Source organism: Rhinolophus hipposideros (assembly GCF_964194185.1).
Source record: "Rhinolophus hipposideros genome assembly, chromosome: 2".
In the NCBI taxonomy this organism is placed as follows: domain Eukaryota; kingdom Metazoa; phylum Chordata; class Mammalia; order Chiroptera; family Rhinolophidae; genus Rhinolophus; species Rhinolophus hipposideros.
This window is the reverse complement of record NC_138048.1, coordinates 51,836,827-51,861,066: the sequence shown is the minus strand read 5'-3', so window position 1 is coordinate 51,861,066 and position 24,240 is coordinate 51,836,827. Positions and strand designations below refer to the sequence as shown.

General features: G+C 35.5%; 1 protein-coding gene across 2 annotated transcripts in view; it reads left to right on the top strand.

The window, feature by feature from the left end:
- Nucleotides 1-21,044, top strand: part of UBXN7 (UBX domain protein 7) — a 51,404-nt gene extending 30,360 nt beyond the window's left edge. For both annotated transcript variants that reach the window (XM_081074580.1, XM_081074581.1), the window contains 7 exons: nt 4,926-5,038; nt 10,323-10,469; nt 11,792-11,882; nt 12,536-12,663; nt 17,391-17,784; nt 17,907-17,986; nt 19,326-21,044. In XM_081074580.1, coding sequence (XP_080930706.1) covers nt 4,926-5,038; nt 10,323-10,469; nt 11,792-11,882; nt 12,536-12,663; nt 17,391-17,784; nt 17,907-17,986; nt 19,326-19,487 — 1,115 coding nt within the window. In that variant the 3' untranslated portion in view covers nt 19,488-21,044. The remainder of the gene's footprint in view (nt 1-4,925; nt 5,039-10,322; nt 10,470-11,791; nt 11,883-12,535; nt 12,664-17,390; nt 17,785-17,906; nt 17,987-19,325) is intronic.
- Nucleotides 21,045-24,240: the final 3,196 nt, after the last annotated feature.

Here is a 24,240-nt window from a genome sequence, read left to right as displayed (position 1 = left end):
ATGACATGACTATATTTGAATAAATGTAGATTGTTGTACATGAAAAAATAAGACATCCTTTGAAAATACGCCCTAATGCGTCTTTTGGAGCAAAACTTAATATAAGACCCGGTCTTATTTTCAGGGAAACACGGTATTTGAGTCCTCTCTCTTTCTTGATGAGTCTGGTTATAGGTTTATCAATTTTGTTCCTTTTCAAAGAACCAGCTCTTGGTTTCATTGATCTTTTGTATTTTTTTTAGATTATATTTTGTTTATTTCTGCTCTGATCTTTATTATTTCCTTCCTTCTACTCACTATGGGCTTTGTTTGCTGTTCTTTTCCAGTTCCCTTAAGAGTAGTTAGATTGTTTATTTGAGATTTTTCTTGTTTCTTGAAGTAGGCTTGTATTGCTATGAATTTCCCTCTTAGGATTGCTTTTGCTGTGTCCCAGAGATTTTTGGATCCTTGTGTTTTCATTTTTTTTTGTCTCAAAGTATCTTTTGATTTCTTCCTCATTCTCACTGTTAACCTATTCATAGTTTATTATTATATTAGTTAGCCTCCATGTGTTTGTGTTTTTTAGGGTTTGATTTCTAGTTTTTATCATTATGGTTGGAGATGACGCTCAATATGATTTCAGTCTTCTTGAATTGAGTGGGGCTTGTTTTGTAGCCTAACATGTGGTCTGTCTTGAAAAATGTTCCATGTGCACTTGAAAAGAATGTATATTCTGCTCCTTTTGGGTGAAATGCTCTAAAAATATAATTCTGTCCATCTGATCTAGTGTGTTATTTAAGGCCGCTGTTTTCATGTTGATTTTCTGTCTGGAACATCTATCCATTGGTGTCAATAGGGTTTTGAAGTCCCCTACTATGATTGTATTATTGTTGATCTCTCCCTTTATGTTGGACAGTATTTGTTTTATGTATTTAGGTGCTCCTGTGTTGGGTGCATAGATATTTATTAGGGCTGTGTCCTCTTGTTGGCTTGATCCCTTTATGATTATGTAACGCCTTTTTTTTTTCTCTTACTACAGTCTTCATTTTAAAGTCTATTTTGTCTAAGTATTGCTACTGCAGTCTTTTCTGTTTGTTTCCATTTGCATGAAATATCTTTTTTCATCCCTTTACTTTCAGTCTATGTGTCTTGATCTGAAGTGGGTCTCTTGTAGACAGCATATGTATGGGTCTTGTTTTCTTGTCCATTCAGTTATCTAGATCTTTTGATTGGAGCATTTAATCCATTTACATTTAAAGTGATTATTGAGAGGTGCATAGTTATTGCCATTTTATTCATATTTTTGGTCATCTTTTGTTTGTCTTCCTCTTTCGTCTTAAAGAAGTCCCTTTAACATTTCTAGTAATATTGGCTTGGTAGTAATGAATTACTTTAGCTTTTCTTGTCTGGGAAGCTCTGTATCTATCTTTCAATTTTAAGTGCTAGCCCTGCTAGGTAGAGTTGTCTTGGTTGAAGGCCCTTGCTTTTCATCACTTTAAATTAAATATTTCCTGCCACTCCCTTCTGGCCTCTAAAATTTGTGTTGAGACATCAGCTGATAGTCTTATGGGAGCTCCCTTGTAAGTAACTAATTGTCTTTCTCTTGCTGCTTTTGGGAGTCTCTCTTTGTCTTTAAACTTTGACATTTCAAAGACGATGTGGCTTGACGTGGGCCTCTTTGGGTTCATCTTGTTTGGGACTCTCTGTAGTTCCTGGCCTTGTATGTCTATTTCCTTTGCCAGGTTGGGGAAGTTTTCAGTCATTATTTCTTCAGATAGGTTCTTGATCCCTTGCTCTTTCTCTTCTCCTTTTGGTACTCCTATGATGCAAATCTTGTTACACTTGACGTTGTCCCAGAGTTCCCTTAAACTACTTTTTAAAAATTCTTTTTTGTTCCAATTGGGTGTTTTCCGCTATTTTGTGTTCTAAATCACTGATTCAATCCTCTGCTTCATCTAATCTGTTGTTGATTCCTTCTAGTGTATTCTTCATTCAGTTATTGTATTCTTTATTATGGTTTCTGTGTCCTTCTTTATGGTTACCATCTCTTTGTTGAAGTCTCACTAAGTTCCTTAATATTTTTATAGCCAGTGTTTTGAGCGTTATCTCTGGTAGGTTGGTTGCCTCCACTTCATTTAGTTCTTTTTCTGGAGTTTTCTCCTGTTTTTTTATTCGTGACATGTTTCTTCCCTTATTATAGCTGTCTTTCTGTGTTTGTTTCTGTGTATTAGGTAGATCTGCTATGTCACTCATCTTTGCTAGGTGGCCTTATGTAGTAGGTGTCCTGTATGGTCCAGTGGTGCAGTCTCCCTGATCACCTGTTCTATGTGTTCCAGGAGTGTCCCTTGTGTGTGTTGTGTGTATTCTCCTGTTGTAGTTGAGCCTTCATTACTTTTGGCACATCAATGGGTGGGATTAACTCTCAGGCTGATTGGCTGTGAGGACTGGCTATACCCACAGAGTATGAGGTGCTGTGTGGGGGCTGACCCCTCAGAGGCGGGATTTGCTCGAGTGGGCTCTTATGCCTGTTGAAACCACCCTTTGGGTGTGCTGCTTGTGGGGCTAATGGGATAGTGCTCAGGTGTGATCTAAAGCAGGCCTCTGGGTGTGTAGTTTCTGATGTCTCTTGAGAGGGGCTCCTGTGCAGGCCAATTTTCAACCTTGCTTGTGTCTGCCCTGGGCTACCCCATAGAAGCTACAAAGCTGTAAGTACTTGGTTGCTGCCTGTGTTGGAGCTAGAGGCGTGTGGGGGTGACCTCACTTTGATCCCAGGCTGGCTGCCACCTGTACTGGTCCTCGGGCAGCTTAGCAAAAGGCCCAGGGCACCCCTAGGCCTGTTGCCACCTGCTGGCTGTGCATAAAGCTCAGCTGCGGAAAGAGCCCTTAGGTGTGTGGTCCCGGTTGGTTGACCTGGTGCTGACAGTGCTCCCAGCAGTGCCACCCGAGTTGGGTGGGGTGGGATCCCAGTGAGTCTCTTTGGTGGGCCCAGTGATTTTCAGAAAGTTAATGCACATCAGTTGTTGCACCAGTGCTGAGCCTGTGGCCACTCCACAAAATGTCCAGAGAACACCGTAGCCAGTCACTGCTCACCTCAGACCCTCCGATCCTTGAGAGCCGCCCAAAAGAGGCTACAGTGTGAGCTGGGGCTCACCACCTGCCACTAAAAGTCTTCCAGGCCGCCACAGGGTGATTGCTGTTGTAAAAGCCTCCTGCAACTTGCAGGGCAGGGCTCACCTTGGAGTTGCTGAGAGTGCCCCTGGTGATGCTGCACTAGCTGGGTGTGGTGAGGTGCCAGGGAGTCACTAATGGGAGGCGTGTGCAGATTTCACCAGACCAATGCCGTCTGAGATTTGGCCCTGTGGAGGAGGGCTTACCACTGGACAGATGGCACCTGCCTGTAGACTACACATGAGGCAAGCTCTATACAGAAATAATAGCGGCTGGCCCTCTAGCCTTTGCCCTGACGGGCTTTCCTTGTATGACTCAAGTTGCGCCAGAGCCCAGGGTGAGTGCTTGCAAGCAAGTAAGTCTGCGTGTGGGCTCTTTAAGAGGACGTCTGGGTTTCCAGCCACCTTCCCTCTCACTGGGATGAATAGAGTCCTTGCTAATTTTTCACTGCCAGATGTGGGAACTCTTCTTCCTGGCACAGGACCCCTGGGCTGGGGAGCTCGGTGTGGGGCTGGGACTCCTCCCTCTTCTCGTGGGACTGCCACCATCAAGGTGTCCCTCCCAGTGTTCAACCGCTGTGTTGGTTTGGGGTCAGCCTGTTTCACATCTCCGCTCCTTCTGCCAGTCTTGATGTGACCTCTTCTTTATATCCTTAGTTATAGAGGTTCTGTTCAGCTAGTCTTCAGATGATTCTTGAGGTTGATTGTTCTATAATTTAGTTGTAATTTTGGTGTGATCATTGGAGGCAGTAGGCACAGCGTTTACCTATTTGCCACCTTGGACCTTCTCCTTAATCAACTTTTGAATAAGCACTTAAATGCTGACTATAATAAAATAAAAAACTGATTTTGCTCAAGATCCTGATATCTGTCAAAGTAATGTCTACAATAAAAATGGTTGTTGTAGGGGATTTAAAAATAGAGGAAGAAAAAGCCACACCACCCAAAGCAGCCAGTAGCGTGTTTCTCTGAAAATAAGACCAGGTCTTATATTAATGTTTGCTGCAAAAGACGCATTAGAGCTTATGTTCAGGGGATGTCATCCTGAAAAATCATGTTAGGGCTTATTTTTCTGGTTAGGTCTTATTTTCGGGAAAACACAGTATTAACATTTTGGGTACAGTTGTTTAGGATAGGTTTATATCTTTCTGTGGAATGAATTAGAATGGGAATCTTGGCTTTACATCTTCAAAGGATTTAGTATTGATTTAATAATGGAATTCTAAAGAAAAAGACAGTTATATTTAGAAAATAGATAAGAAACACTTGGACTATGTTTGATTTTGTAGTTGATTTATCATGAGCTCATTGAAGCACAGATAGGTCTTATAATTTGGAGAGAGTTGAAGGGGAACCCAAATTGTGCCCTTCTGGGAAAAGGTAACAGCAGTGGTTATTCTCTCACTTCCGGAAAGAATCTTTAAAGTTTGGGTATGTGGCTAGAAACGACATAAATTAGGATCACTTTCAGAATTAGATAAATGGAGATGAAAGTTTTCTTCTGTGCTAAAGTTTTGAATATGTGAAGGAAATATTTTGATTGGGTGACTCAAAATTTCTGCGTTTGTCCTTAACTTTGGGTAGAGAACTATCACCAAGTCTGAAGACTCCCTTCTCACCCTGCTTTGTTTTTTTTTTCAGTCAGCATTTAATGTCTGCATTTGAGGTCAAGCACATTGTTCCGTAATTCTTGCAATTGATACATGTTTTTTTATGTTGTGAGATTTATGCCTTTTATTTTATGGCTATTTAAAACTTTCTCACCCTCCTGTGTTGCAGTTCGGCAAGAACAGGAATTAAGAAATGGAGGCGCAATAGATAAGAAACTAACTACCCTTGCAGATCTCTTCCGGCCACCCATTGATTTGATGCATAAAGGCAGCTTTGAAACAGTAAGTTGTTAAAAATTCCAAGCCTTCGCTATGAATCCTTTTGCATTTTCAATGCCATTTTTTTTCTTTCTAAGAGCAAAAAATGTTTTTAGGGTATTGTATAGAGAATTGGCATCTTAATAAGTATGATGTAAATATGAGATATACCTAAAAGGTAACATTGAAATATATTTCTAGCAGCAGTATATGAAATTGTTTGATAAATGATTAGCCTTATGTGGTACAGTTTTAGAATCTTTACCATTTTGATACTCGTAATTCTTCCTTTTAGTTTTACTTTTTGTAGTTTATATATTTGATTACTACTGAGGAAAGCGTATGTGTGTTTGTTAGCCATTTATGAATTGTTTGTAGATATCTTTTGCCCACATTTCTATGGGAATTCTACTATATTTTTAAAGAATATCTGTAGTTGCAGAATACATTCTCGCTCAATTCTTGGCTTTAGCTTGGCTAACACCAAAAAAAAAGCAAAACCTTTCAAGAATAGGTTTATTTGATTGTCTGCTAAATTACAAGCTTGTTGAGGGGAAGGGGGAACATGCTTCTTTTTATTTTGGTACTCCTTGGGACCCAGTCTCTCACATTTAATAGGAACATAGTATTGGTTATTAAACAAATGAGTTTAGTTAGGATTTTAAATATTTTTGTGTTGACGTGTTTAATCAGCTTGCTTTTGTGTGTTGACTAGCATGTCAATATTCTTTTGAATCAGAATGGCATTTCCATAGATGTAGATTACTTAAATTTCAGGTAAGTTTTATCTGTTAGGATAAAGTGGGTCAAACAATAACCATAAAAGTAATGTTAGTAGCTACCATATTTGAAAGTGAATTATGATTATTTTTTAAAAATTTTGTCCCTTGACATATTCTTATACTAGCCTAAATGAAGTATTTAATTTAGGATAAGAAATTTAACTATAAGCTTATTCCTTAGTTTCAGTTTTCTGAATTGTAAAACCAGAAAGTGTTTGGCTGCATGTAACAGAAAATCCAAATGATTTGGCCAAAGAACGGGTTTTTTTTGTCATGTGAATAAGTCTAGAGTTGAGGGAGTCTTTGCCATTCATTCATCAGCTCAAAGATGTCAGATTAGATGTCTCCTCAGTTTTCTTTATCTTTCCCTCATGATCTTAAACGTGGCTGCTGCCTATCCTTCTAGTGTTCTGGTAATAATAGAGCTACTGAAAGAGAATAGCAGTAATATGAAAGACAAAAATGATCTGAGTTTGTTTTGACGTGTTTTCCATTTTCATTACCTTTCGAGTTGCTCTAGGGTTTGAAGAAATAATGCTGAGCTTAATTTAATGTGGTCACTTTGGGCTTATAAAAAGCAGTTATTCTGCTGCTTGTTCATGGAGGGGAAAAAGTGAATCTTTTGATGTTGTCACCTGCAGTTTGATTCATTTTATTAAGTTATATCACCTTTTTTCTTTGTATTTCATGACCTACGTTGTTTGCAACAATCTATTCATGTTTTCAATGGTAATACTAAACTTTATCATTTACGACTCTTTAAATGACACGAACACTCCCAGAAAAAGTAGGCGTTCCATTATAACTAACAATGTGTCGATTAGTTTTATAATATATAAATTAGGGATGTAATATGCAAAATTAAATGATAGAACCTTAAGAGGTGAATGTTAAAAATTATAGGAACACTCTGATTGCTCAGGCAGTGCCCAGAGGTTAGGGCACAATACTACATGTAGATCTGACACATAGTTTTACAGGTTTCGAAACCAGACTTTCTTAGTGCAACTAGAGGTAGACTGTATTCAAGGATTCTGGCTCATGCGAAACAGATGAAACACTGGTTAATTTACTTCTTCAGTCAATAAATATTTATTGAGGACTCCTATTGCAAGGCCTTGTTCTAAGTGATAGGGATTATATTTCTTGGGATAAAGATTTGACTGTGTTGAGAGGGACCAGAAGGAAAACCACCAGTAGCTTAAGCAAGATGGAAGTCCAGGCTTTTAGTATGTTTCTGCTGTATGAATTTACTAGGAATACAGTTTTTTCTGTTTTCTTCTTCTGTCTCCTAGGCCTTGCTTGCTTTGTCTACATGAGTCAAGGTGGCTTACCACCATGCTTGCTTTCCAGCCAGAGTTGAGGAGGGAAGAGGCTGAGAAGGGTACACCTTTTCCCTTTAAAGGCACAGCTTAGAAGTTGAACACATCATTTATGCCCACATCCCACTGACCAGAACTTGGCAATATGGTTACACCTAGCTGCAGGGGACACTAGGAGAGCCTGGTGCTTAGCTAAAATTGGAGGTTACGTTACTAAGAGGGAGAAGGGAAAAATGGATATTTGGTACCTATAAGCAGTTTCCACCACAGAGAGATAGTGGTAAACAAATTATACAACAACCTTGCCATCAAAGAATTTATAATCAAGAGGGAGAAACAGATTATAAACAAGCAAAAAACTATATATATATATATAACATATACTTAGTGTGTATATATTTTATATATGTTTCACGTATGTGTATGTAAATGTGTGTATATACAAAGAGAGAGAGAGTAATTTCAGGTTATAGTAGATGCTAGGAGAAAGAATAAAATAGAGTAAGGGAAGGAGAGAGGGGGCAATTTTTTGTTTGTTTGGGGCCATTAAGGTGCATGTGTTCTTATAGGCAAATTGAAAGCGAGGTTAATTTCATAGGTTTCACATGTGTTTGTAATTGTGAGGCGAGAGGATGATTTTAGATGGGAAGATCAGGGAAGATTCTGAAAGGATGAGATTTGAGTAGAAAACTGAATGAAGTGAGGAAATGTGACCCATAGGAATGTCCCGAGGAAAAGCAAATCGTAAGTGTAAAGGTACTGATGTTGGAAGGAGCTAGGCATATTTCTGATATAGCCAAGAAAACCAGTATAGCTGGAGCTGAGTGAGCAAGGCACTTACATGCTGAATGTTCCCTTGCTCAGGTGAATGATCTCACCTGAGCAAGGGAATGGTTAGCCTGTAAGTTCTTGTTCTATTTATTGTGTATTCAATGCCTTAGAAGAGTTTCTGGCACATAATTCGCCCTCATTAAATCTTTGTTAAATGATTGAATGGCATAATCTGGAGTATATTGTACAGAAAGAATCAAAACAATTTTCATAAAGTTTTTCGAAATAAACTGTATAGCTTATATTTAGTTTTATTCATATTTGGCAAATATGGAAAAATTAGAAAGCTAGTAAGGAAAAATAATAAAATTATAGTTTTCATAAAAAGTACTGTGCATATTTTAATATATTTTCCTTCTTGACTTTATGTATATGTATTATTGAAACTTTTTTTCCTTCGTATCATTTTTTTTTCATACTTGACTGATCTTAGACTAGGAGAGCTGTTAATTTTCCACTGTTTCCCCCTTGTCATGGGGAAAAGCCGTATCACATACCTTTCTATTTGGTATAATCACACTTACCCTTGGGTCTCCCTATGATGGCTTTTGAATGTTAATTCAGGACAACCTAATGATTCCAAGAAGGAAGATTCATCATTTATCCCATGGCTCACTCTCACCTCTGGTCCTTTACTCATAATTTGTTTACTTTGTGAGATTGTGTAAGACTCTTATATTTCCTCTAAACATTGTTGCTTTGTATGAAATTCATGTCTTGTTTGGGTCCTTCCTTCTAGCGGTAATTTCTTAATAGCATCTTCAGTTTCTCTTGCTGGTATAAGGTTTCTCCCTAATGTGTGCTTCATGAAGGCAGGGATTTTTGTGTTTTAATAATTGTTGTAACTCCAGCATTTATATTAATAACTGTACCTGAAACATGGTAGGTAGTAGTATTTGTTGAATGAATAAATCTGAATTAATGAAAGCATGAGTGTGAATGAATGAATTTTTAAAAACAAAAGCAAACGATTCTCCATCATTTTTAAACTCTGGACTTATTATTTTCAGTGTTAAACATGTTTTTCTTGTCAGTGTTGTAGTTTAGACAGACTTATGTAAATTCACCTTGTTATACGGATAAGTATTCTCCAATCTTTCTTTCTAGAATGTGTTATTTTTTTTCTTTATTCTCAAATACTTTTTCTTCAGTTAAGGCAATATAATTACTCATTTATCACTCATTTATTATTCTGTGTGCCTGCTATAGGTAGGAAGTAAATGGAACACTATTACTTCCTGAGAGTAAGGAGTAATATTATTGTATTTGTATATTTTAAAATAAGCCTTTGACCAGTTTAGTACAGCTTTTTGGCTCAGTATGGGAATACTTCCTTTTAGAACATGGGTCTTCACCTGCAGAATCAATAGTGAATATTAGAAAATGATTTTCTCTGGGATTCACACCAAAAAATAGGATTATAGTATGTAAACCTTCTTAAAACAGAAGATAGTCTTACATTTTCCAATACCTCAAAAGTGATTTACATTTTTCAATTGTTATTAACCTAAGTTAATTGATTCTTTAAGATTTTCCTATGTCAAACTGATTTGGAAAAGAATATTGTTTTAAGAAAATTATTCAAAACTATGACTTTCATTTCATTGTTTCTGTACACAGGTTTAAGGCGGCATTTGCTCCTTTGTTTTTCTGCCATTCTCTTTGTATTCAGCAACATTTTAAGGTTTTTATAATGACAAGGAACTGTTGAGCAGAAAGTACACACTCACGATTGATATTTATCTTATAAACTGAGGAGTCTTTCAAAGATTATTCTGAAACATTCTTTGATCCTGTAATCTAATTTTTTTGAAATCCACTCCTAGGGAAAGAACCCTAAGAGAAAAAAACCTTAGCAGCTTTTACAGAAATGTTAGTGATTTTATAAAATAACGCATGCTTAATAATTGAGGTAAGTGTGATATTTGTAAATGTGTATAGAAAATGATGTTGAAGAAAATAAAACATGAAGTCATATACACACACTGGCTATATCTGTTAAAAAGGAGATCGTATATTTGTGGATAGGAATTGGAAGAGACAATACAATAGAATTATGTGACTTGTTGACCTTAAGTTTGGAATCTTTTTCAGGTAAAGATGTTTAAATGTACAATAAAGAAAATCCAGCCATCAGAACAATAATAGTTCATTTAAATTTGAAAAATGCTTGAAAATGGACAGTATAATTATATACACATAGGTAAATTAATGTAAATAGTGTATAGATACCAAAAACTCTAGATGTCATGCTTGAGAAAAGAACTTAGTAGGTTAAATAAATGAAAAGTTGACAGCTTCTGAACTCTGAAACATATCAGTTACAAAGTAGAAATTATTTCTGACAAATGTTGTGTAACTTTACCCTTACAGGCCAAAGAGTGTGGCCAGATGCAGAATAAGTGGCTAATGATAAACATTCAAAATGTACAAGATTTTGCGTGCCAGTGCCTCAACCGTGATGTATGGAGCAATGAAGCTGTGAAGAATATTATTCGGGAACATTTCATTTTCTGGCAGGTGAGAAGTTTATCAAAATTTTAGTAGTAGTTTACTTTTGTAGTATGGGATGTTGAGAAGGAAGAATTCAGTTGTAAACAGGAAAAAAATAAATAACTGAGTTAAATTATGATATATGAAAATGTAAAACCACCCATAATGGCTGAAATAGTAAAAACAAATGAAAATTAGGGCAGTAATGAAAAAATCCCAAAGGAAGGAAGAAAAAAAGAATCAAGCTATGTAATCATATAATACTTGTATCTTGGAAGAGCTTGAATATCTTGATGGAGTATACAACTGTACTGTTCAATAGGAATATAATGGGAGTCACATATGTAATTAAAAATTTTCTAGTAGCTACATTTAAAAAGGTTAAAAGAAACAGGTGAAATTAATTTTAATATATTTTAAAATCAATATATTTAATATAAAACTAATATTAAAATATTAATGAGATGTTTTGATTTTGTGTGTATGTGTGTGTGTTAAGTTTGCGAGGTCTGGCGTGTATATTTCACACATACAGTTCAGCTCAGTTCCGACTGGCTACATTTCAGATACTTCAGTAGCACATGTTGTAGTGGCTGCTATAATTGACAGTTTGGATGTAGGAGATCTTGGAGTAATGGAACAACATATGACTAAGACTTGGATTTTAGCTTGAATTTGATACTTTTTGACTCTGTGTCCTTTGGCTTGTCACTTAGTCTTGCTGACTCTAGTTTCTTTTGATATAAATTACCAAGCTAAGGTTAGATGATCTTGCTCCAATTTTTTATTTTATGAAAAATTTTAGAAAATAAAATCTGAATGAACTTAATTTCCCCCCCGCTATATGTATTATTGTCATTAATTTGCTTGTTAATGTTTTTTACAGACCCCTAAATTCACTATTATTTTTTCTGAATGGTAACCTTTTATTCAGTGACTGTTGATTGTGCATCCTTCGCCTAGCGCTGTACTATTTGCACGAGCCTATCTTAATATATTATGACTTATTAAGATGTTATGATTGAAAAAAAAATGTGTGTGATTGAGAGTCAGGAATGGTGTAGGTGGACAGATACTTTGAACAGGAAGAGCAATAACACGAACAGGAAGAGCAATACCTCTTCGGAACTGGAAAGGGAGGAAAAAGGGACTGATACATAAATTTCCAGAGGAACTGAGGGCAGGAAGTTGCGGGAGTTTACACCAGATGACTTTCATTTTCTGTTTCTAAGATCCTAACATATACAAAAGGTATATTTGGAGAATTAATTACTGTTGGTGTAAAACAAGAATATACTTGGTACTTTTTTTAGAGGCTGACTTTTTTTTTTATATCAATGACTTAACAGGTTTATCATGATAGTGAAGAAGGTCAGAGATACATACAGTTTTATAAGCTAGGGGATTTCCCCTATGTTTCCATCTTGGATCCACGGACAGGTAAGATTTGTATCAGCTTACAGCCTTTGACCTGTGGCTTATCTTTCAATTACCTAAATAATTAATCTTTCATATATAACTGGATCCAGTTTCACAATTGTTTGTAATAATTTAGGTGTTCATTCCCGTTATAATTATTTAAACATCTGTTGAAATGTATATACGGAGTCTGTTAGTGCCAATTTTGGGACATGATAGCATTTTGTATTTGTGCAATTCTTACAAAAAATAACTTCTATCTTTCTTGTGACATTTAAAGGATCTCCTTAGGTTTTTCTATTCAAATACTAAGGTCATTCAGTTACTGGTTGTAATCCTACCAGAGAAGCAAAGAGTAGAGATGAGTATATTATCTCATCTCTATTGAGTTCTATATAGATTGAGTTCTATATAGATACTGCTTTGGGTAAATCTCTTCTTCTTAAATGGGAATAAGTGATATCAGCGGATAAAGTCGTTGCCCTGTTTTGATAGGTGGGAATCTTTTAGGTTGATTGTAATTAGTGTATCCTCTAGGTTATGAAAACGCTATGCATCTTAAGCTGGTGAAGGGTATCCCCAATAAATTTTAATTATGCATATGCCAAAATAAATAATGAGAATGTTCAGAAGGCATGTTGATTTCATTATATACCCTGGTTTTTAATTTTCAGGTCAGAAGCTAGTAGAGTGGCACCAGTTAGATGTATCTTCTTTTTTGGACCAAGTGACAGGATTTCTTGGTGAACATGGGCAACTGGATGGACTCTCTAGTAGTCCCCCCAAAAAATGTGCCCGCTCAGTAAGTATGACTAAGAAGTGGTGAGGGGTGATCAAGTGTAATTGTATATAGCTGTCTTGTGTAAAATGAGGTTGAGATGGTAAAGACCCATGTTTTTTATAGTTTTAGCTCTTAAATCAGTTATCCACTTTGAATTATTTCTTGTATACGGTGTTAGGGTAGGGTCGAGTTGCAGTTTTTTGTTTGTTTGCATATGGCTGTACACTTGTTTCAGCACCATTTGTTGAAAAGATTCTCCTTTTTCCATTGAATTGCCTTTACCTTTGTCAAAAATTGATCATATATATGTGGGTTTATAGACTAGTCTTTTCGGTGGTTGATATATCTTTCTTTACACCAATATTTCACTGTCTTAATGATAACTGTAGCTTTATGATAAGTCTTGAAATCTCATGGTTAAGTCCTCCAACTTTGAGGTTGTTTTGGTTATTTCAGGTCTTTTGCATTTCTACATAAGTTTTACAATCAGCTTGTCACTTTCTACAAAGAGCTACTAGGACTTTAATTGGAATTTCATTGGCTCTATGTATCATTTTGGAGAGATTTGACATCCTAAAAAATATTGAGTCTGCAGATTTATGAACATGGTACATATATCTCCATTTATTTAAAGTCTTGAATTTCTCTCAGCAATGTTAATTTTTGTATGTTGACCTTGTAGCCTACAACCTTGCTAAATTAACTTATAGTTCTAGTTACTTTTTTGTAGATACCTTTGAATTTTCTAGATAAATGGTCATGTTGTCAGCAAATAGACTTATTTTACTTCTTCCTTTACAATTTCTATGCCTTTTGTTTTTCTTTCTTAGCTAGGACCTCCAGTAGTACAAAGTTAAAGAGAAGTAGTGAGACATTAGACATCCTTGTTTCTGGTGTTCTGGTGAAAGTACTATCTTTCACCATTAAATTTGATGTTAACTATATGTTGTGTATAGATACACTTAATCAGGTTAAGGAAGTTACCTTCTATTCCAAATTTACTGAGTTTTTATCATGAGGGGATTTTGTCATGATTTTTCACATATATTGGGATGATCATATGGTTATCATTTTTAGTGAATTCGTTGATTGATTTTTTAATAATGTTAAACCAACCTTTTATTTTTGAGCTAAAACCCAGTTGATTATGATACATTACTTTTAAATATATTTTTAGGTTTGGTTTTCTAAAATTTTGTCAAGAATCTTTGTATCATTATTCATGAGAGATATTGTTAGTAGTTTTTAAGTATTTTGTTTTCCTTATAATATTTTTTAATATCTTTGTTTTGTTTTGGTATCAGGTTAATGCTGGCCTCACAGTGAATTGGGAAGTGTTTCCTCCTTTTCTGTTTTCTGGAAGAGTTTGTTTAAAATTGCTATTATTTCTTTAATATTTGATGATATTCACCAGTGAAGCCACCTGGGTCTAGGAGTTTTCTCTGTGGGAAATTTTAAACTACTAATTCAATTTCAATTATAGATACAGACTACTCAGGGATTTATTTCTTCTGTAATGAGCTTTAGTAGATTGTGTCTTTCTAGGGATTTGTCCATTTTATCCAAGAGGTTGAATATATTGACATAAATTTGTTCATTTTAATTCCTTATTATTCCTTTAATGACTGTAGTATCTGTAGTGATGTCCCCTCTCACAGTCCTGTTATTGGTAATTTCTGGCTTCATTTTCCCTGACAGTCTGGCTATTGGCTTATCAATTTTATTAATTTAAAAGAACCAGCTTTTGGTTTCGTTGATTTTTCTTCTGTTTTGTAGGTCATTGATTGATTTTTGTCCTTTCTTTTTTTCTTTTGTGTAGTTGGATTTAATTTTCTTTTTCTATGTGGATACTTACTTAATTTAAGATGGAAACTTAGTGATTAATTTGAGACCTTTTTTTCCTAATATAGCCATTTAGTTCTGTAATTTCTCTGTAAGTGCTGCTTTAGCTCCAACCACAGTGTTTTCCAACTTGATATGTTTTCTTTTATAGACATGATTAGGATTCTGTAAGTAAGGAATTAAAGGAAAATGGATATGAACTAGGAAGCCGGTGGTGTCTGCCATGGTGACAGTTTTTAAAGTCAAGCTATGTGCTGTGCAATGTCATTGTTATAAACTTATAGTCCATCTAAGCAATTGCAAGTCAAATAGGCACATCTGCTTGCTTTTTTATGTGTGTAATAAATTAGCCTTATCTTTATTTGAAATGTTTTATTCTTTGCTATATAATTTGGCAGACAGTGAAAGCCAAAATGAGATTCCCTTAGTTTTTTTGTGTGTTAGCAGCCCATACTTCTAAATCTTTTTTTTATTGTGGAAATGTTTAAGGATATTCAAAAGTAGAAGGAATTTATTGAACCGCTATATATCCATTAGCTAATTCAATAATTATCAACAAGTGGCCAGTCTTGTTTTATCTATGTTGCATTCTATTCACATTATTTTAAGGCAGGTCTCAGAATTTGTTGTTTCGTTCATTATACTTTGGTATGTATCTTTAAAACACAAAGGTTCTTTTTCATTTTTAAAACACAGTCCTTAAAAAATTAACTTACGCTTAAAAAATTAACAGTGCTTCCTTAATGTCATGAGATATCCAGTGATCAACTTGCAAATTTTTTTGTATTATTTGCTTGAGTTAGGATCTAAATAAGTTCCCTTTAAACAACCCTTTTTTTAAGTTTAAATTTTATTTTATTACTATTTTTAAATTTTTAAATTATAGTTGACATACATATATATTTATGACATACATATATATAACTGACATACATATATTAATTTCAGATGTACAACACAGTGATTCAACATTTATATACCTTACAAAGTGATCACCACAATAAGTCTAACCATCTGTCACCATATATAGTTATTATGATATTGACTCTATTTCCTATGCTGTACATTACATACCTGTGACTTATTTTATAACTGGAAGTTTGTACTTAATCTTCTTTCCCATTTCTACCCATCCCTTCCACCCCACTCCTCTCCACAACTGTCAGTTTTTTCTCTGTATCTATGTATTTTTTTGTTTGTTTTAGATTCCACATATAAGTGAAATCAGACAATATTTGTTTTTTTGACTTATTTTACTTAGCATAATACCCTCTAGGTCCATCGATGTTGTCTCAAATGGCAAGATTTTATTCTTTTTTGTGACTAATATTCCATTGTGTATATATACCACATCTTCTTTATCCATTCACCTGTCGGTAGACATCTAGGTTGCTTCCATATCTTGGCTATTAGTAACAATGGTGCAGTGAACATAGGAACTTAACTCTTTTTGAATTAGTGTTTTTGTTTTCTTCAGATAAACACCCAGAAGTGGAATTGCTGGATCATATGGCAGCTCAATTTTTAATTTTTTGTGGCATCTCCATACTGTTTTACATAGTGGCTGCACTAATTTACAATTCCACCAACAGTGTACAAGGGTGCTGTTTTCTCCACATCTTCACCAGCACATATTATTTGTTGATATATTAATGATAGCCATTCTGATAGGTGTGAGGTGATAGATATCTCATTGTGGTTTTAATTTGCTGTTTCCTGATGGTTAATGATGTTGAGCATTTTTTCATATCTCTGTTGTCCATCTATATGTCCTCTTGAGAGAAACATCTATTTAGGTCCTCTGCCCATTTTTTAATTTGATTGTTTGTTATTTTGTTGTTAAGTTATAAGAGTTGTTTATATTTTTTGGATATTAACCATTTATCAGATGTATCAGGGCTGACATTTAAGTACTTAATCCATGTTGAGTTTATTTTTGTATATGGTGTAAGAAAGTAGTCTGGTTTCATTTTCTTGCATGTATCTGTTGAGTTTCCCAGCACTATTTATTGAAGAGACTGTCTTTTCTCCATTGTATATTCTTGCCTCCTTTGTCATAGATTAATTGACCACATAAGCATGGGTTTGTTTTCTGGGCTCTCTGTTGATCTGTGTGTCTATTTTTGTGCTTGTACCATACTGTTTTAATTACTATAGCTTTGTAATATAGTTTGAGATCAGGGAGTGTGACACCTTCAACATTGTTTTTCTTTATCAAGTTGCTTTGGCAAACAGCCCATATTTTGTGACTGAATAAGTTTAGTGATATTCGTGACATTAGAACTTTACCAAGAGGAAAACTATTAAAATTTGCATTTCTCATGACCACAATGGAAAGGTTATTGCAATTAAGCTTGGGAAAATATAGTTGGTGTTTGAAAAAACAACCTATTTATTATACGGTGTTTTGTTTTGTTTTGAATGTTAGAGATCTGTTAGATTTTTTAGAAAATGGTAATTACTGAGTTAGTTATTGATAGCCTTCTATCCAACAATGTTAGTTAAATACAGTGGTGACATGCTTGGCTGTGTGTAGTCATTTTAAAGACTTAATGTTTTAGTTTTATACTTAATACCTTAATTCTTTTTCTGGGCAGGGAATAAACTGTTTTCTTAATTTTATTCATTTTTATGCAAAAAACCTCCCCTGTGCTTGCAACATCATTGTGCCAGGTGGTATGAGTTTTTATTTTTGTTCTTAAGCTATCCATTCCAACTTGGTTCTGTACGATAATGTAGTTGCCCACAAATAGCGAAAAAATTTAGTAGAACAGATACAGTCAGCAGAAACTAATAATGGCAAGTTGACTATTATATTTCTTATGCCCTGTTTGACTTCACTATCTATTTTTGGTTTAACTGTTTTCTTTTTCTTTCCACCCGTGTTTAATGACTGCATCTTGCAGGAGAGCCTTATAGATGCAAGTGAAGACAGCCAGCTAGAAGCTGCCATCAGAGCCTCCTTGCAAGAGACACATTTTGATTCATCACAGACAAAACAGGATAGCCGCTCAGATGAAGAATCTGAATCTGAACTTTTTTCTGGCAGTGAGGAGTTCATATCCGTTTGTGGCTCTGATGAAGAAGAGGAAATAGAGAATCTTGCCAAATCCAGAAAGTCTCCCCACAAAGATTTGGGGCATAGAAAAGAGGAAAACAGAAGGCCACTAACTGAGCCTCAAACCAGAACTGAGCCTGGAACAACCACAAACCACCAAGGATTGCCAGCAGTGGATTCAGAAATATTGGAGATGTCACCTGAAAAATCAGATGGAATAGTGGAGGGCATAGATGTAAATGGTGAGTTACATTCTAGACTTGATTTACTTGAAACTTGAATATTACTGAAGGGATATATTTATTTGTGTAAATTAATCTTCTATCTTAAGCTCCTGTGTCTTTTTTTTTTTTTTTAACCCTAGGACCAAAAGCACAACTGATGTTACGGTATCCAGATGGAAAAAGGGAACAGATCACTCTTCCAGAGCAAGCTAAGCTGCTAGTGAGTATATCTAATTGGAAGTGTTTACTTGATATAGAGAAACTAATTCATTGGTATAATTGACTTGATTCTTTGAAATAAGTGTTAGGTATTCAGTCCGACCTCTAACTGGAAACTTAACTGAGGTTAATCTTACTTCTAATTACCTTATTTCCTTCCTGAATTACCTTAGGCAAGTCACATACGGTCTGTTCCAATCCAGGCTCTTCTATTCCATGGCTGCATTTCATTTTTCTGACTGAAATTATTACCTGGAAAAGGGGAGTAAAGACTATCGTGGGCTCCTGGATTTCTTAGCTGGAACTGCAAAATAGTTAAGAACCAAGGCCATTTTTTAAATGTTTCTCTGATGGGGCGCCTATTTGGTTTCTCCCCTGTAATTCTCTGGTTCACACCATTACTCTCTGTTTATTGGTGACTTGTGTTTAACTCTCAGCTTGTACATGGTTCATCATAGTGATGCTAAAGGCTTTTTCCTCTAAAATCCACAGATGATGGACCTTTCCCGTGTTTTTTCAACTCCTGGAAAAAAAAATGAGCCTGACTAGCTTAGCTTAGCCTATGAATGCATCCCCCTTTGATAAGGTGTTTATACCCAGCCATTTTCTGCAGCTGGAGATAGTCTATTCTTGAAGCCTGTGTGACCGGAATGCAAGTCCGATCTGGCTGCTGGTGCTGATACCCAGACTGTCGCCCGTATCTTGTGTTTGGAAAATAATTAATTAATGGGAGATAAGACAATGGATAGAGCAAGTATAGACAACTTTTTTGAGACGTTTGGTTGTGAGGGGAGTGGACAGTGATCAGAGCGGTAAAATGGTTGAAGGAGAGAGACTGAGCGTTTTTCTTTTAAGTCTGGTGGGAAGCATCTATAGAGAGGGAGATGTTGAAGATACCTGTAAAAGACGGCATATTCTATATAGTGGCGTGGTTTCTGAGAAGGCAGAAAGGGGTTTAGTGCAAAGGTGGCAAGATTGGTTGTAGGTAGAATGAAGAACATATCTTCTCTGATCAAAAAAAGGAAGGAAAACTGATCAAGTGTTTAAAAATGAGGATGATAATTTTATAAACAGACAGTGGTTTTGTTTATTAAAGAAACCTTAATAACCTTTATATTTCAGTATCATTTGATGGCCCTAAATTATTGGACACAGGTTTATTGTCTCCCCATCCAAAGGGTTATATTGGCCCTTCCACAAGGGTAGGCTTCGGTTATCTGAAAGAGTAACTTAAACTTCATGTCTTCCTGATATGATAAAAATGAATGTCATATATGTAATTCTTTAATATACTCTTTCTACTTACATCTAACAGCCTTGTCTTTGTTTATTTTTCATAGGCTTTGGTGAAGCATGTCCAGTCTAAAGGATATCCAAATGAACGTTTTGAACTTCTCACCAACTTCCCTCGAAGGAAACTCTCTCATCTGGACTATGACATTACATTACAAGAGGCAGGCCTTTGTCCTCAAGAGACTGTCTTTGTACAGGAAAGAAATTAACATCATGGCCTGACCTCTCTCAGCTTACCCCTTTTTTCCCTTTTCCTGTGAGATAACCATGTCACTGAGTATGCATTTTGGCTCATGGGATCATAGAGCCAAAGTTGGGCAAGCAAGTCACCTGCCTTCTCTTTTATTCCTTGCTCTCTCCTGTAATCAGTCTTTTTCTCTCCTCTCCTATTTTCTTTTTCCTACTTTTCTTTCTTTCTTTCTTACCTAATTGGGTGACCAAATGGAAGTGTAAGGATAATACCTCCTAATACTGGCAGCAGGAAATGTGTGTTCCAAGAAGTGATCTCTTGCACGGCACTTTTTCGGGATCAATTGATGTTACTCCTCAGACTCTTTTGGTGAAGGACCGGCTAGATTCAGAATAAGAACAACCTCCCTTTTTTGTAAGCCCCATTTTTAGTAGGGAGAAGAAATTCTCTAACATATGTTTTATTGTTCATATAGGAAATATCACATAACAAAATATCCAGGCTTTTGTTTACACGGAAAAAGCATCCCTTATAATTATTTACTCATCATATATAAAAAATTTTTTTTTCAAAGGAATTCCATACCCTCAGCTAGAATTATTTCCATGATATCATCTGTGTTATTGGCAGAATGAGTGTTAAACATAGGGTGGATAGCATGGGGTGTCTTTCAAAATCCTAGCCTGAGACAGCTTTCGTTGTTATTACTCTGTAAACTGTATTGATCCTGCTAGTCCCAGAATGGACACTTAGTGAGCATATTGTGGTGACCAACATAGGAAGGTGCTTGCTGTTTTTGCCAGTACAGCATATTAGTTCCTTTGGCCCTTCCATTCTTTGGGTCCACAAGTGATCTGTAGGAAGGCAGCAGTTCATACTCATGCAGTACAATGGCTTGTAATTGTAACCACTATGGTTATTGATTGTCCCATGTGCTCTAAGGCATACTTGTGTATGTCCCGGGGGAAAAGACAAAAATGCAGCTGAGAGTAGTTAACCATGTTCCTTTGGTTAGAAATAATGATTCTTTTTTTTTTTTCACCCCTGGTTGGAACAGTCTGTAAAGGCTCTGATGACTAAATGAGCTTAATTCCTCAAGCTGTTTTCTTGCAAAAGTTATCAAAACCGAAAGCCTCTCTAAGAGGAAGACCTTTAAATTCAATTCATAAGACAACATTGAATAAGGGAGGTGGGGAAGTTTACCAGTAGACTTCAGATCTTGTGGGTTTTTTTCTGCCTGCAAAAGCGTTCAAATTGTAGTTGGTGAATGCTTTTTTCAGTATTATTTAGAAGATGCCATCTTGAATCTATATAATACTATTCAACTATCAGTTTCACTGTATGCTCAGTTCTTATTTTAAACTTTAGAGTCCTTTGAAGGGGTAGTGGTGATTCTGATGACAAACTCAGAACTTTAAACTTTCTATAAAACCGTAATGTAAAATGGACCTATTTTGTCAATTGGGGATTTAGATTGATTGCTTCTTCTACTTGAGGAACGTAACTTGCTGTTATTGCTCAGAGACCTTTAGATTCCCATCTACTTTAAGATCACTCTCTTGGTAACTAGTTGATTAAAAAAGAAAAAAAGATGCTTATGTGTTGCCTAGTATACAGTTAGAGAATATGGTTTCTAATGGGTGAATTTTGAGGGACCCTCCCTAAAGAATAAGTAATGTTTCTCCTCAAGGAAATCATGGAAAATTCTGTTTCTTCTTCAGTGAGTCCTTTTGAATTAATGTTCTTACATTTTTTCTAAGTCTGTGTAAGTGCTTATGTATAAGTATATAATTGTATAAATATTTATAAATATATTTATATAATTACAATTTCATTTATACCTTGAGTCAAAGTTCTCTCTTTAGATTGGTGACTGAGTAATACCATTTTGGTGTTTTTTCATAGGCTCTCGAGGCTAACTAGCAACTTCTGAATTATTGAGGAAATACGGTTTTCATGTTAATTCCTCATTTGTATCTCTGAACTTGGATAACATACCTGCTATCTAAGGAACAGAGCTATACACTATCAAAGGCGCATTAGAGGGTAAAACAATTGTTGGTAGTAGACAAGGTCAGATATCTAAAAATTCAGAGAGGTAGGTACAGGGTAAGAAGTGAGGGTATGCCCAGCTTTGGTGCTGTAATGGCACCCATCTCCACTCAGCAAAATCAAGTCACAGCTAAAGCCCAAATCTGTCAAAAATGTGAAGTCAAGAACTTTCCCTATAGGACTCTTTCATTCTTTTACCTGTTAGTTTCTCTTTATAAAACATATCTAGAGAACCTGAGACAACATGTTCGTTAATGATAGGATGTAGTTCTTTTTGATAAGCTTAGCCCTGGCATATCCATTTATGAGAAACCAAAGTGACTTTTTCAACTGTGAGATGACCAAGTATATATAAAGTGATTTAAGTAAACATATCAAAGAGATAGGGCATGAGATATTGACCCAACTTAGGTACAGCTGAGGTGTTTAGAGTTCAAGATGTAAAGATTTTACTTTGTTTTGAGGCAGGAGTGTAATTATCATGGGCTTGATACAGAGGCCCATGGGAGGATGGATTATGGATTGTACATGGGAAGAGTGAATACGGAATATTGCTTTACTCAAGAACTTAATCCACTTAGGGAGTATGCCTCCTCTACTTTGTCTTATTTCCTCTGCAAATTCCTTTGCTTCTTGGAGGAGAGGTTTTATTAAATAGATTAAATGAGATTAGTATGATAGTTAAAAAATAGTTTAAAATAGTCATTCCTTTTGAAAGAGATTATAAAAGGTAGGGAAAAGAACAAGATAGACTTTGAGAGTAAGTGACAAGACATGTATAGGGAGATAAAATGAAAACTAGTGGGGAAAAAGTGACAGGAAACCTCTTTTGAATTTGATTTAGGAAGGAACCAGAAGAGAAAAAGAGCAGCCAAACAAAAGAAGAACAGAGAACTAATTTTGACTAACATGTGCTAGGTACTTTATATGCATTTTCTCCCTTAATCTTCCTAAGAACTCTAGAAAATGTATATTTTCCCCATTTTGTAGATAAGAAAGAAAACTGAAGTTCAGAGAACTTGTTTCAGGATGTCATAGCTAGTAAGTGACAAAATCAGAGTTGACATCCAAAGTCCATGCTCTTTAACTCCCCTACTGTAGACTCCTACAACAGGGGATTCAGTCTAAAAAAAAGGTTAGTATCTCGTTGTTTGGTTCTGTGAAGTATCGTTTGGTTTCTTTCCTTAAAGCTGTGGAATTTGTGCTATGCCTATAAATTATTAATATTATTAATTCCATAGATGGAGAAAATGTAAATGTGCATGTGGAATTGCAGACCCCATGCAGAAACTCGAGGAACCCACAGATTTTAGACCACTGAATAAGATTATCTCTGAAATCCCTTCCACTTCAAAATTTTATGCTTTTAGTCTCTCCCTTTTAATATATCATCCCTAGGCTAATTAAAAGTATACTTGCTAATTAATTCCTTTGCTTTTTTGTGTGTGTCCATGTGTCATTTGCCCAATAACTTGATCTAACCTCACTGTGACTGAAATCTCCAAAAAGGAGAGTGTAATAGTCATAGATCTAGTAATGATCTTTTAAATATAATTCATTACTTTTAAAAACTTAATGCGGTATTCCTAATCATTGTTGAATATGACTAAAATGTAATTAATGACAACCAAATATTTCATTGACTCCAGAGTAAAATTTTATTTTACCTGTGTGCTTAAACAAAACACTTTACTTGTTGAGCAATTGTTAGGAAGTTGATTTGTGTCAGTTGTAAAATTTACACGTAGTTTTGGCAGAAACAACTTTTTCGGATCCAATTAGGCTGACTTTTAAAAATATTTCTTGTCCCATAGAGCGTATCTCCATTGTGTAATTCTCTCTTTCTCTCTGGCCCTCTTTCATTTAACTACTCAATAGTAAATTGTGGGATGCAGGATGATGAATAAGTAATGTCTTGTGTAAAAGTAAATGCAAGTCAGAAGAACCAGCTCTCTGATGAGCATGGCAATTTTCCAGTCATAGAAGCCTTAATGAAAAGGCTGCTTCAGGACAGCTGTGTGCTATGAATATTCAGCTGTATTGATTTGCCTTGTTTAGCACTTCTGTACTGTCTTGCCATGAAACTTAGAATTGCACTGCACACATTTTGGAATAGTGGCAAGAATGTTCTTTAGTACTGAAAATAACCAACAGAGAATACCAAGCCAATATGTTGATTTATCCTGTTACGCCGAAGTTTGGTATCTTAATAATGGTTATTTTGGTCTTTGACTCACCTATGTGTCAATCCTGCTAGAGAGCTTAGAATCGAGAGTATTTTTTCATAGAGATTATGATGACCTTGGTAGTTTTCCCATGAAGTGATCTTGTGTGAAAATTACTGGATGTAATGATATGGGACCCTTATTTAGAAAATCTTTTAATACTACTTTCTCTCTTACTTTTCTCTGTTCCTGATTTTTGATGTCCATTCTCTGAAAATTAGTCATGATTTTTAATGAAATTTCCTATGGTTCAGAAGTTCATGTCTAAATTTTAATATGTAACATTTAAATTTTTTCATCAATTAATATACAGATGAAGAATTTGAGGCAAACATTTTTAGAGCTCATTTTCTCTCCACTTAAGAACTATCTTAATTCCAAATATAGAATGACACCCCCCCCATCCCCTTTTTAGCCTACAGAATGCTGTTGTATTGCTTAGAATCTCAGTAATTCCATAAATATGACTTTTGGTACAGGCCTTTCCTTGCCATA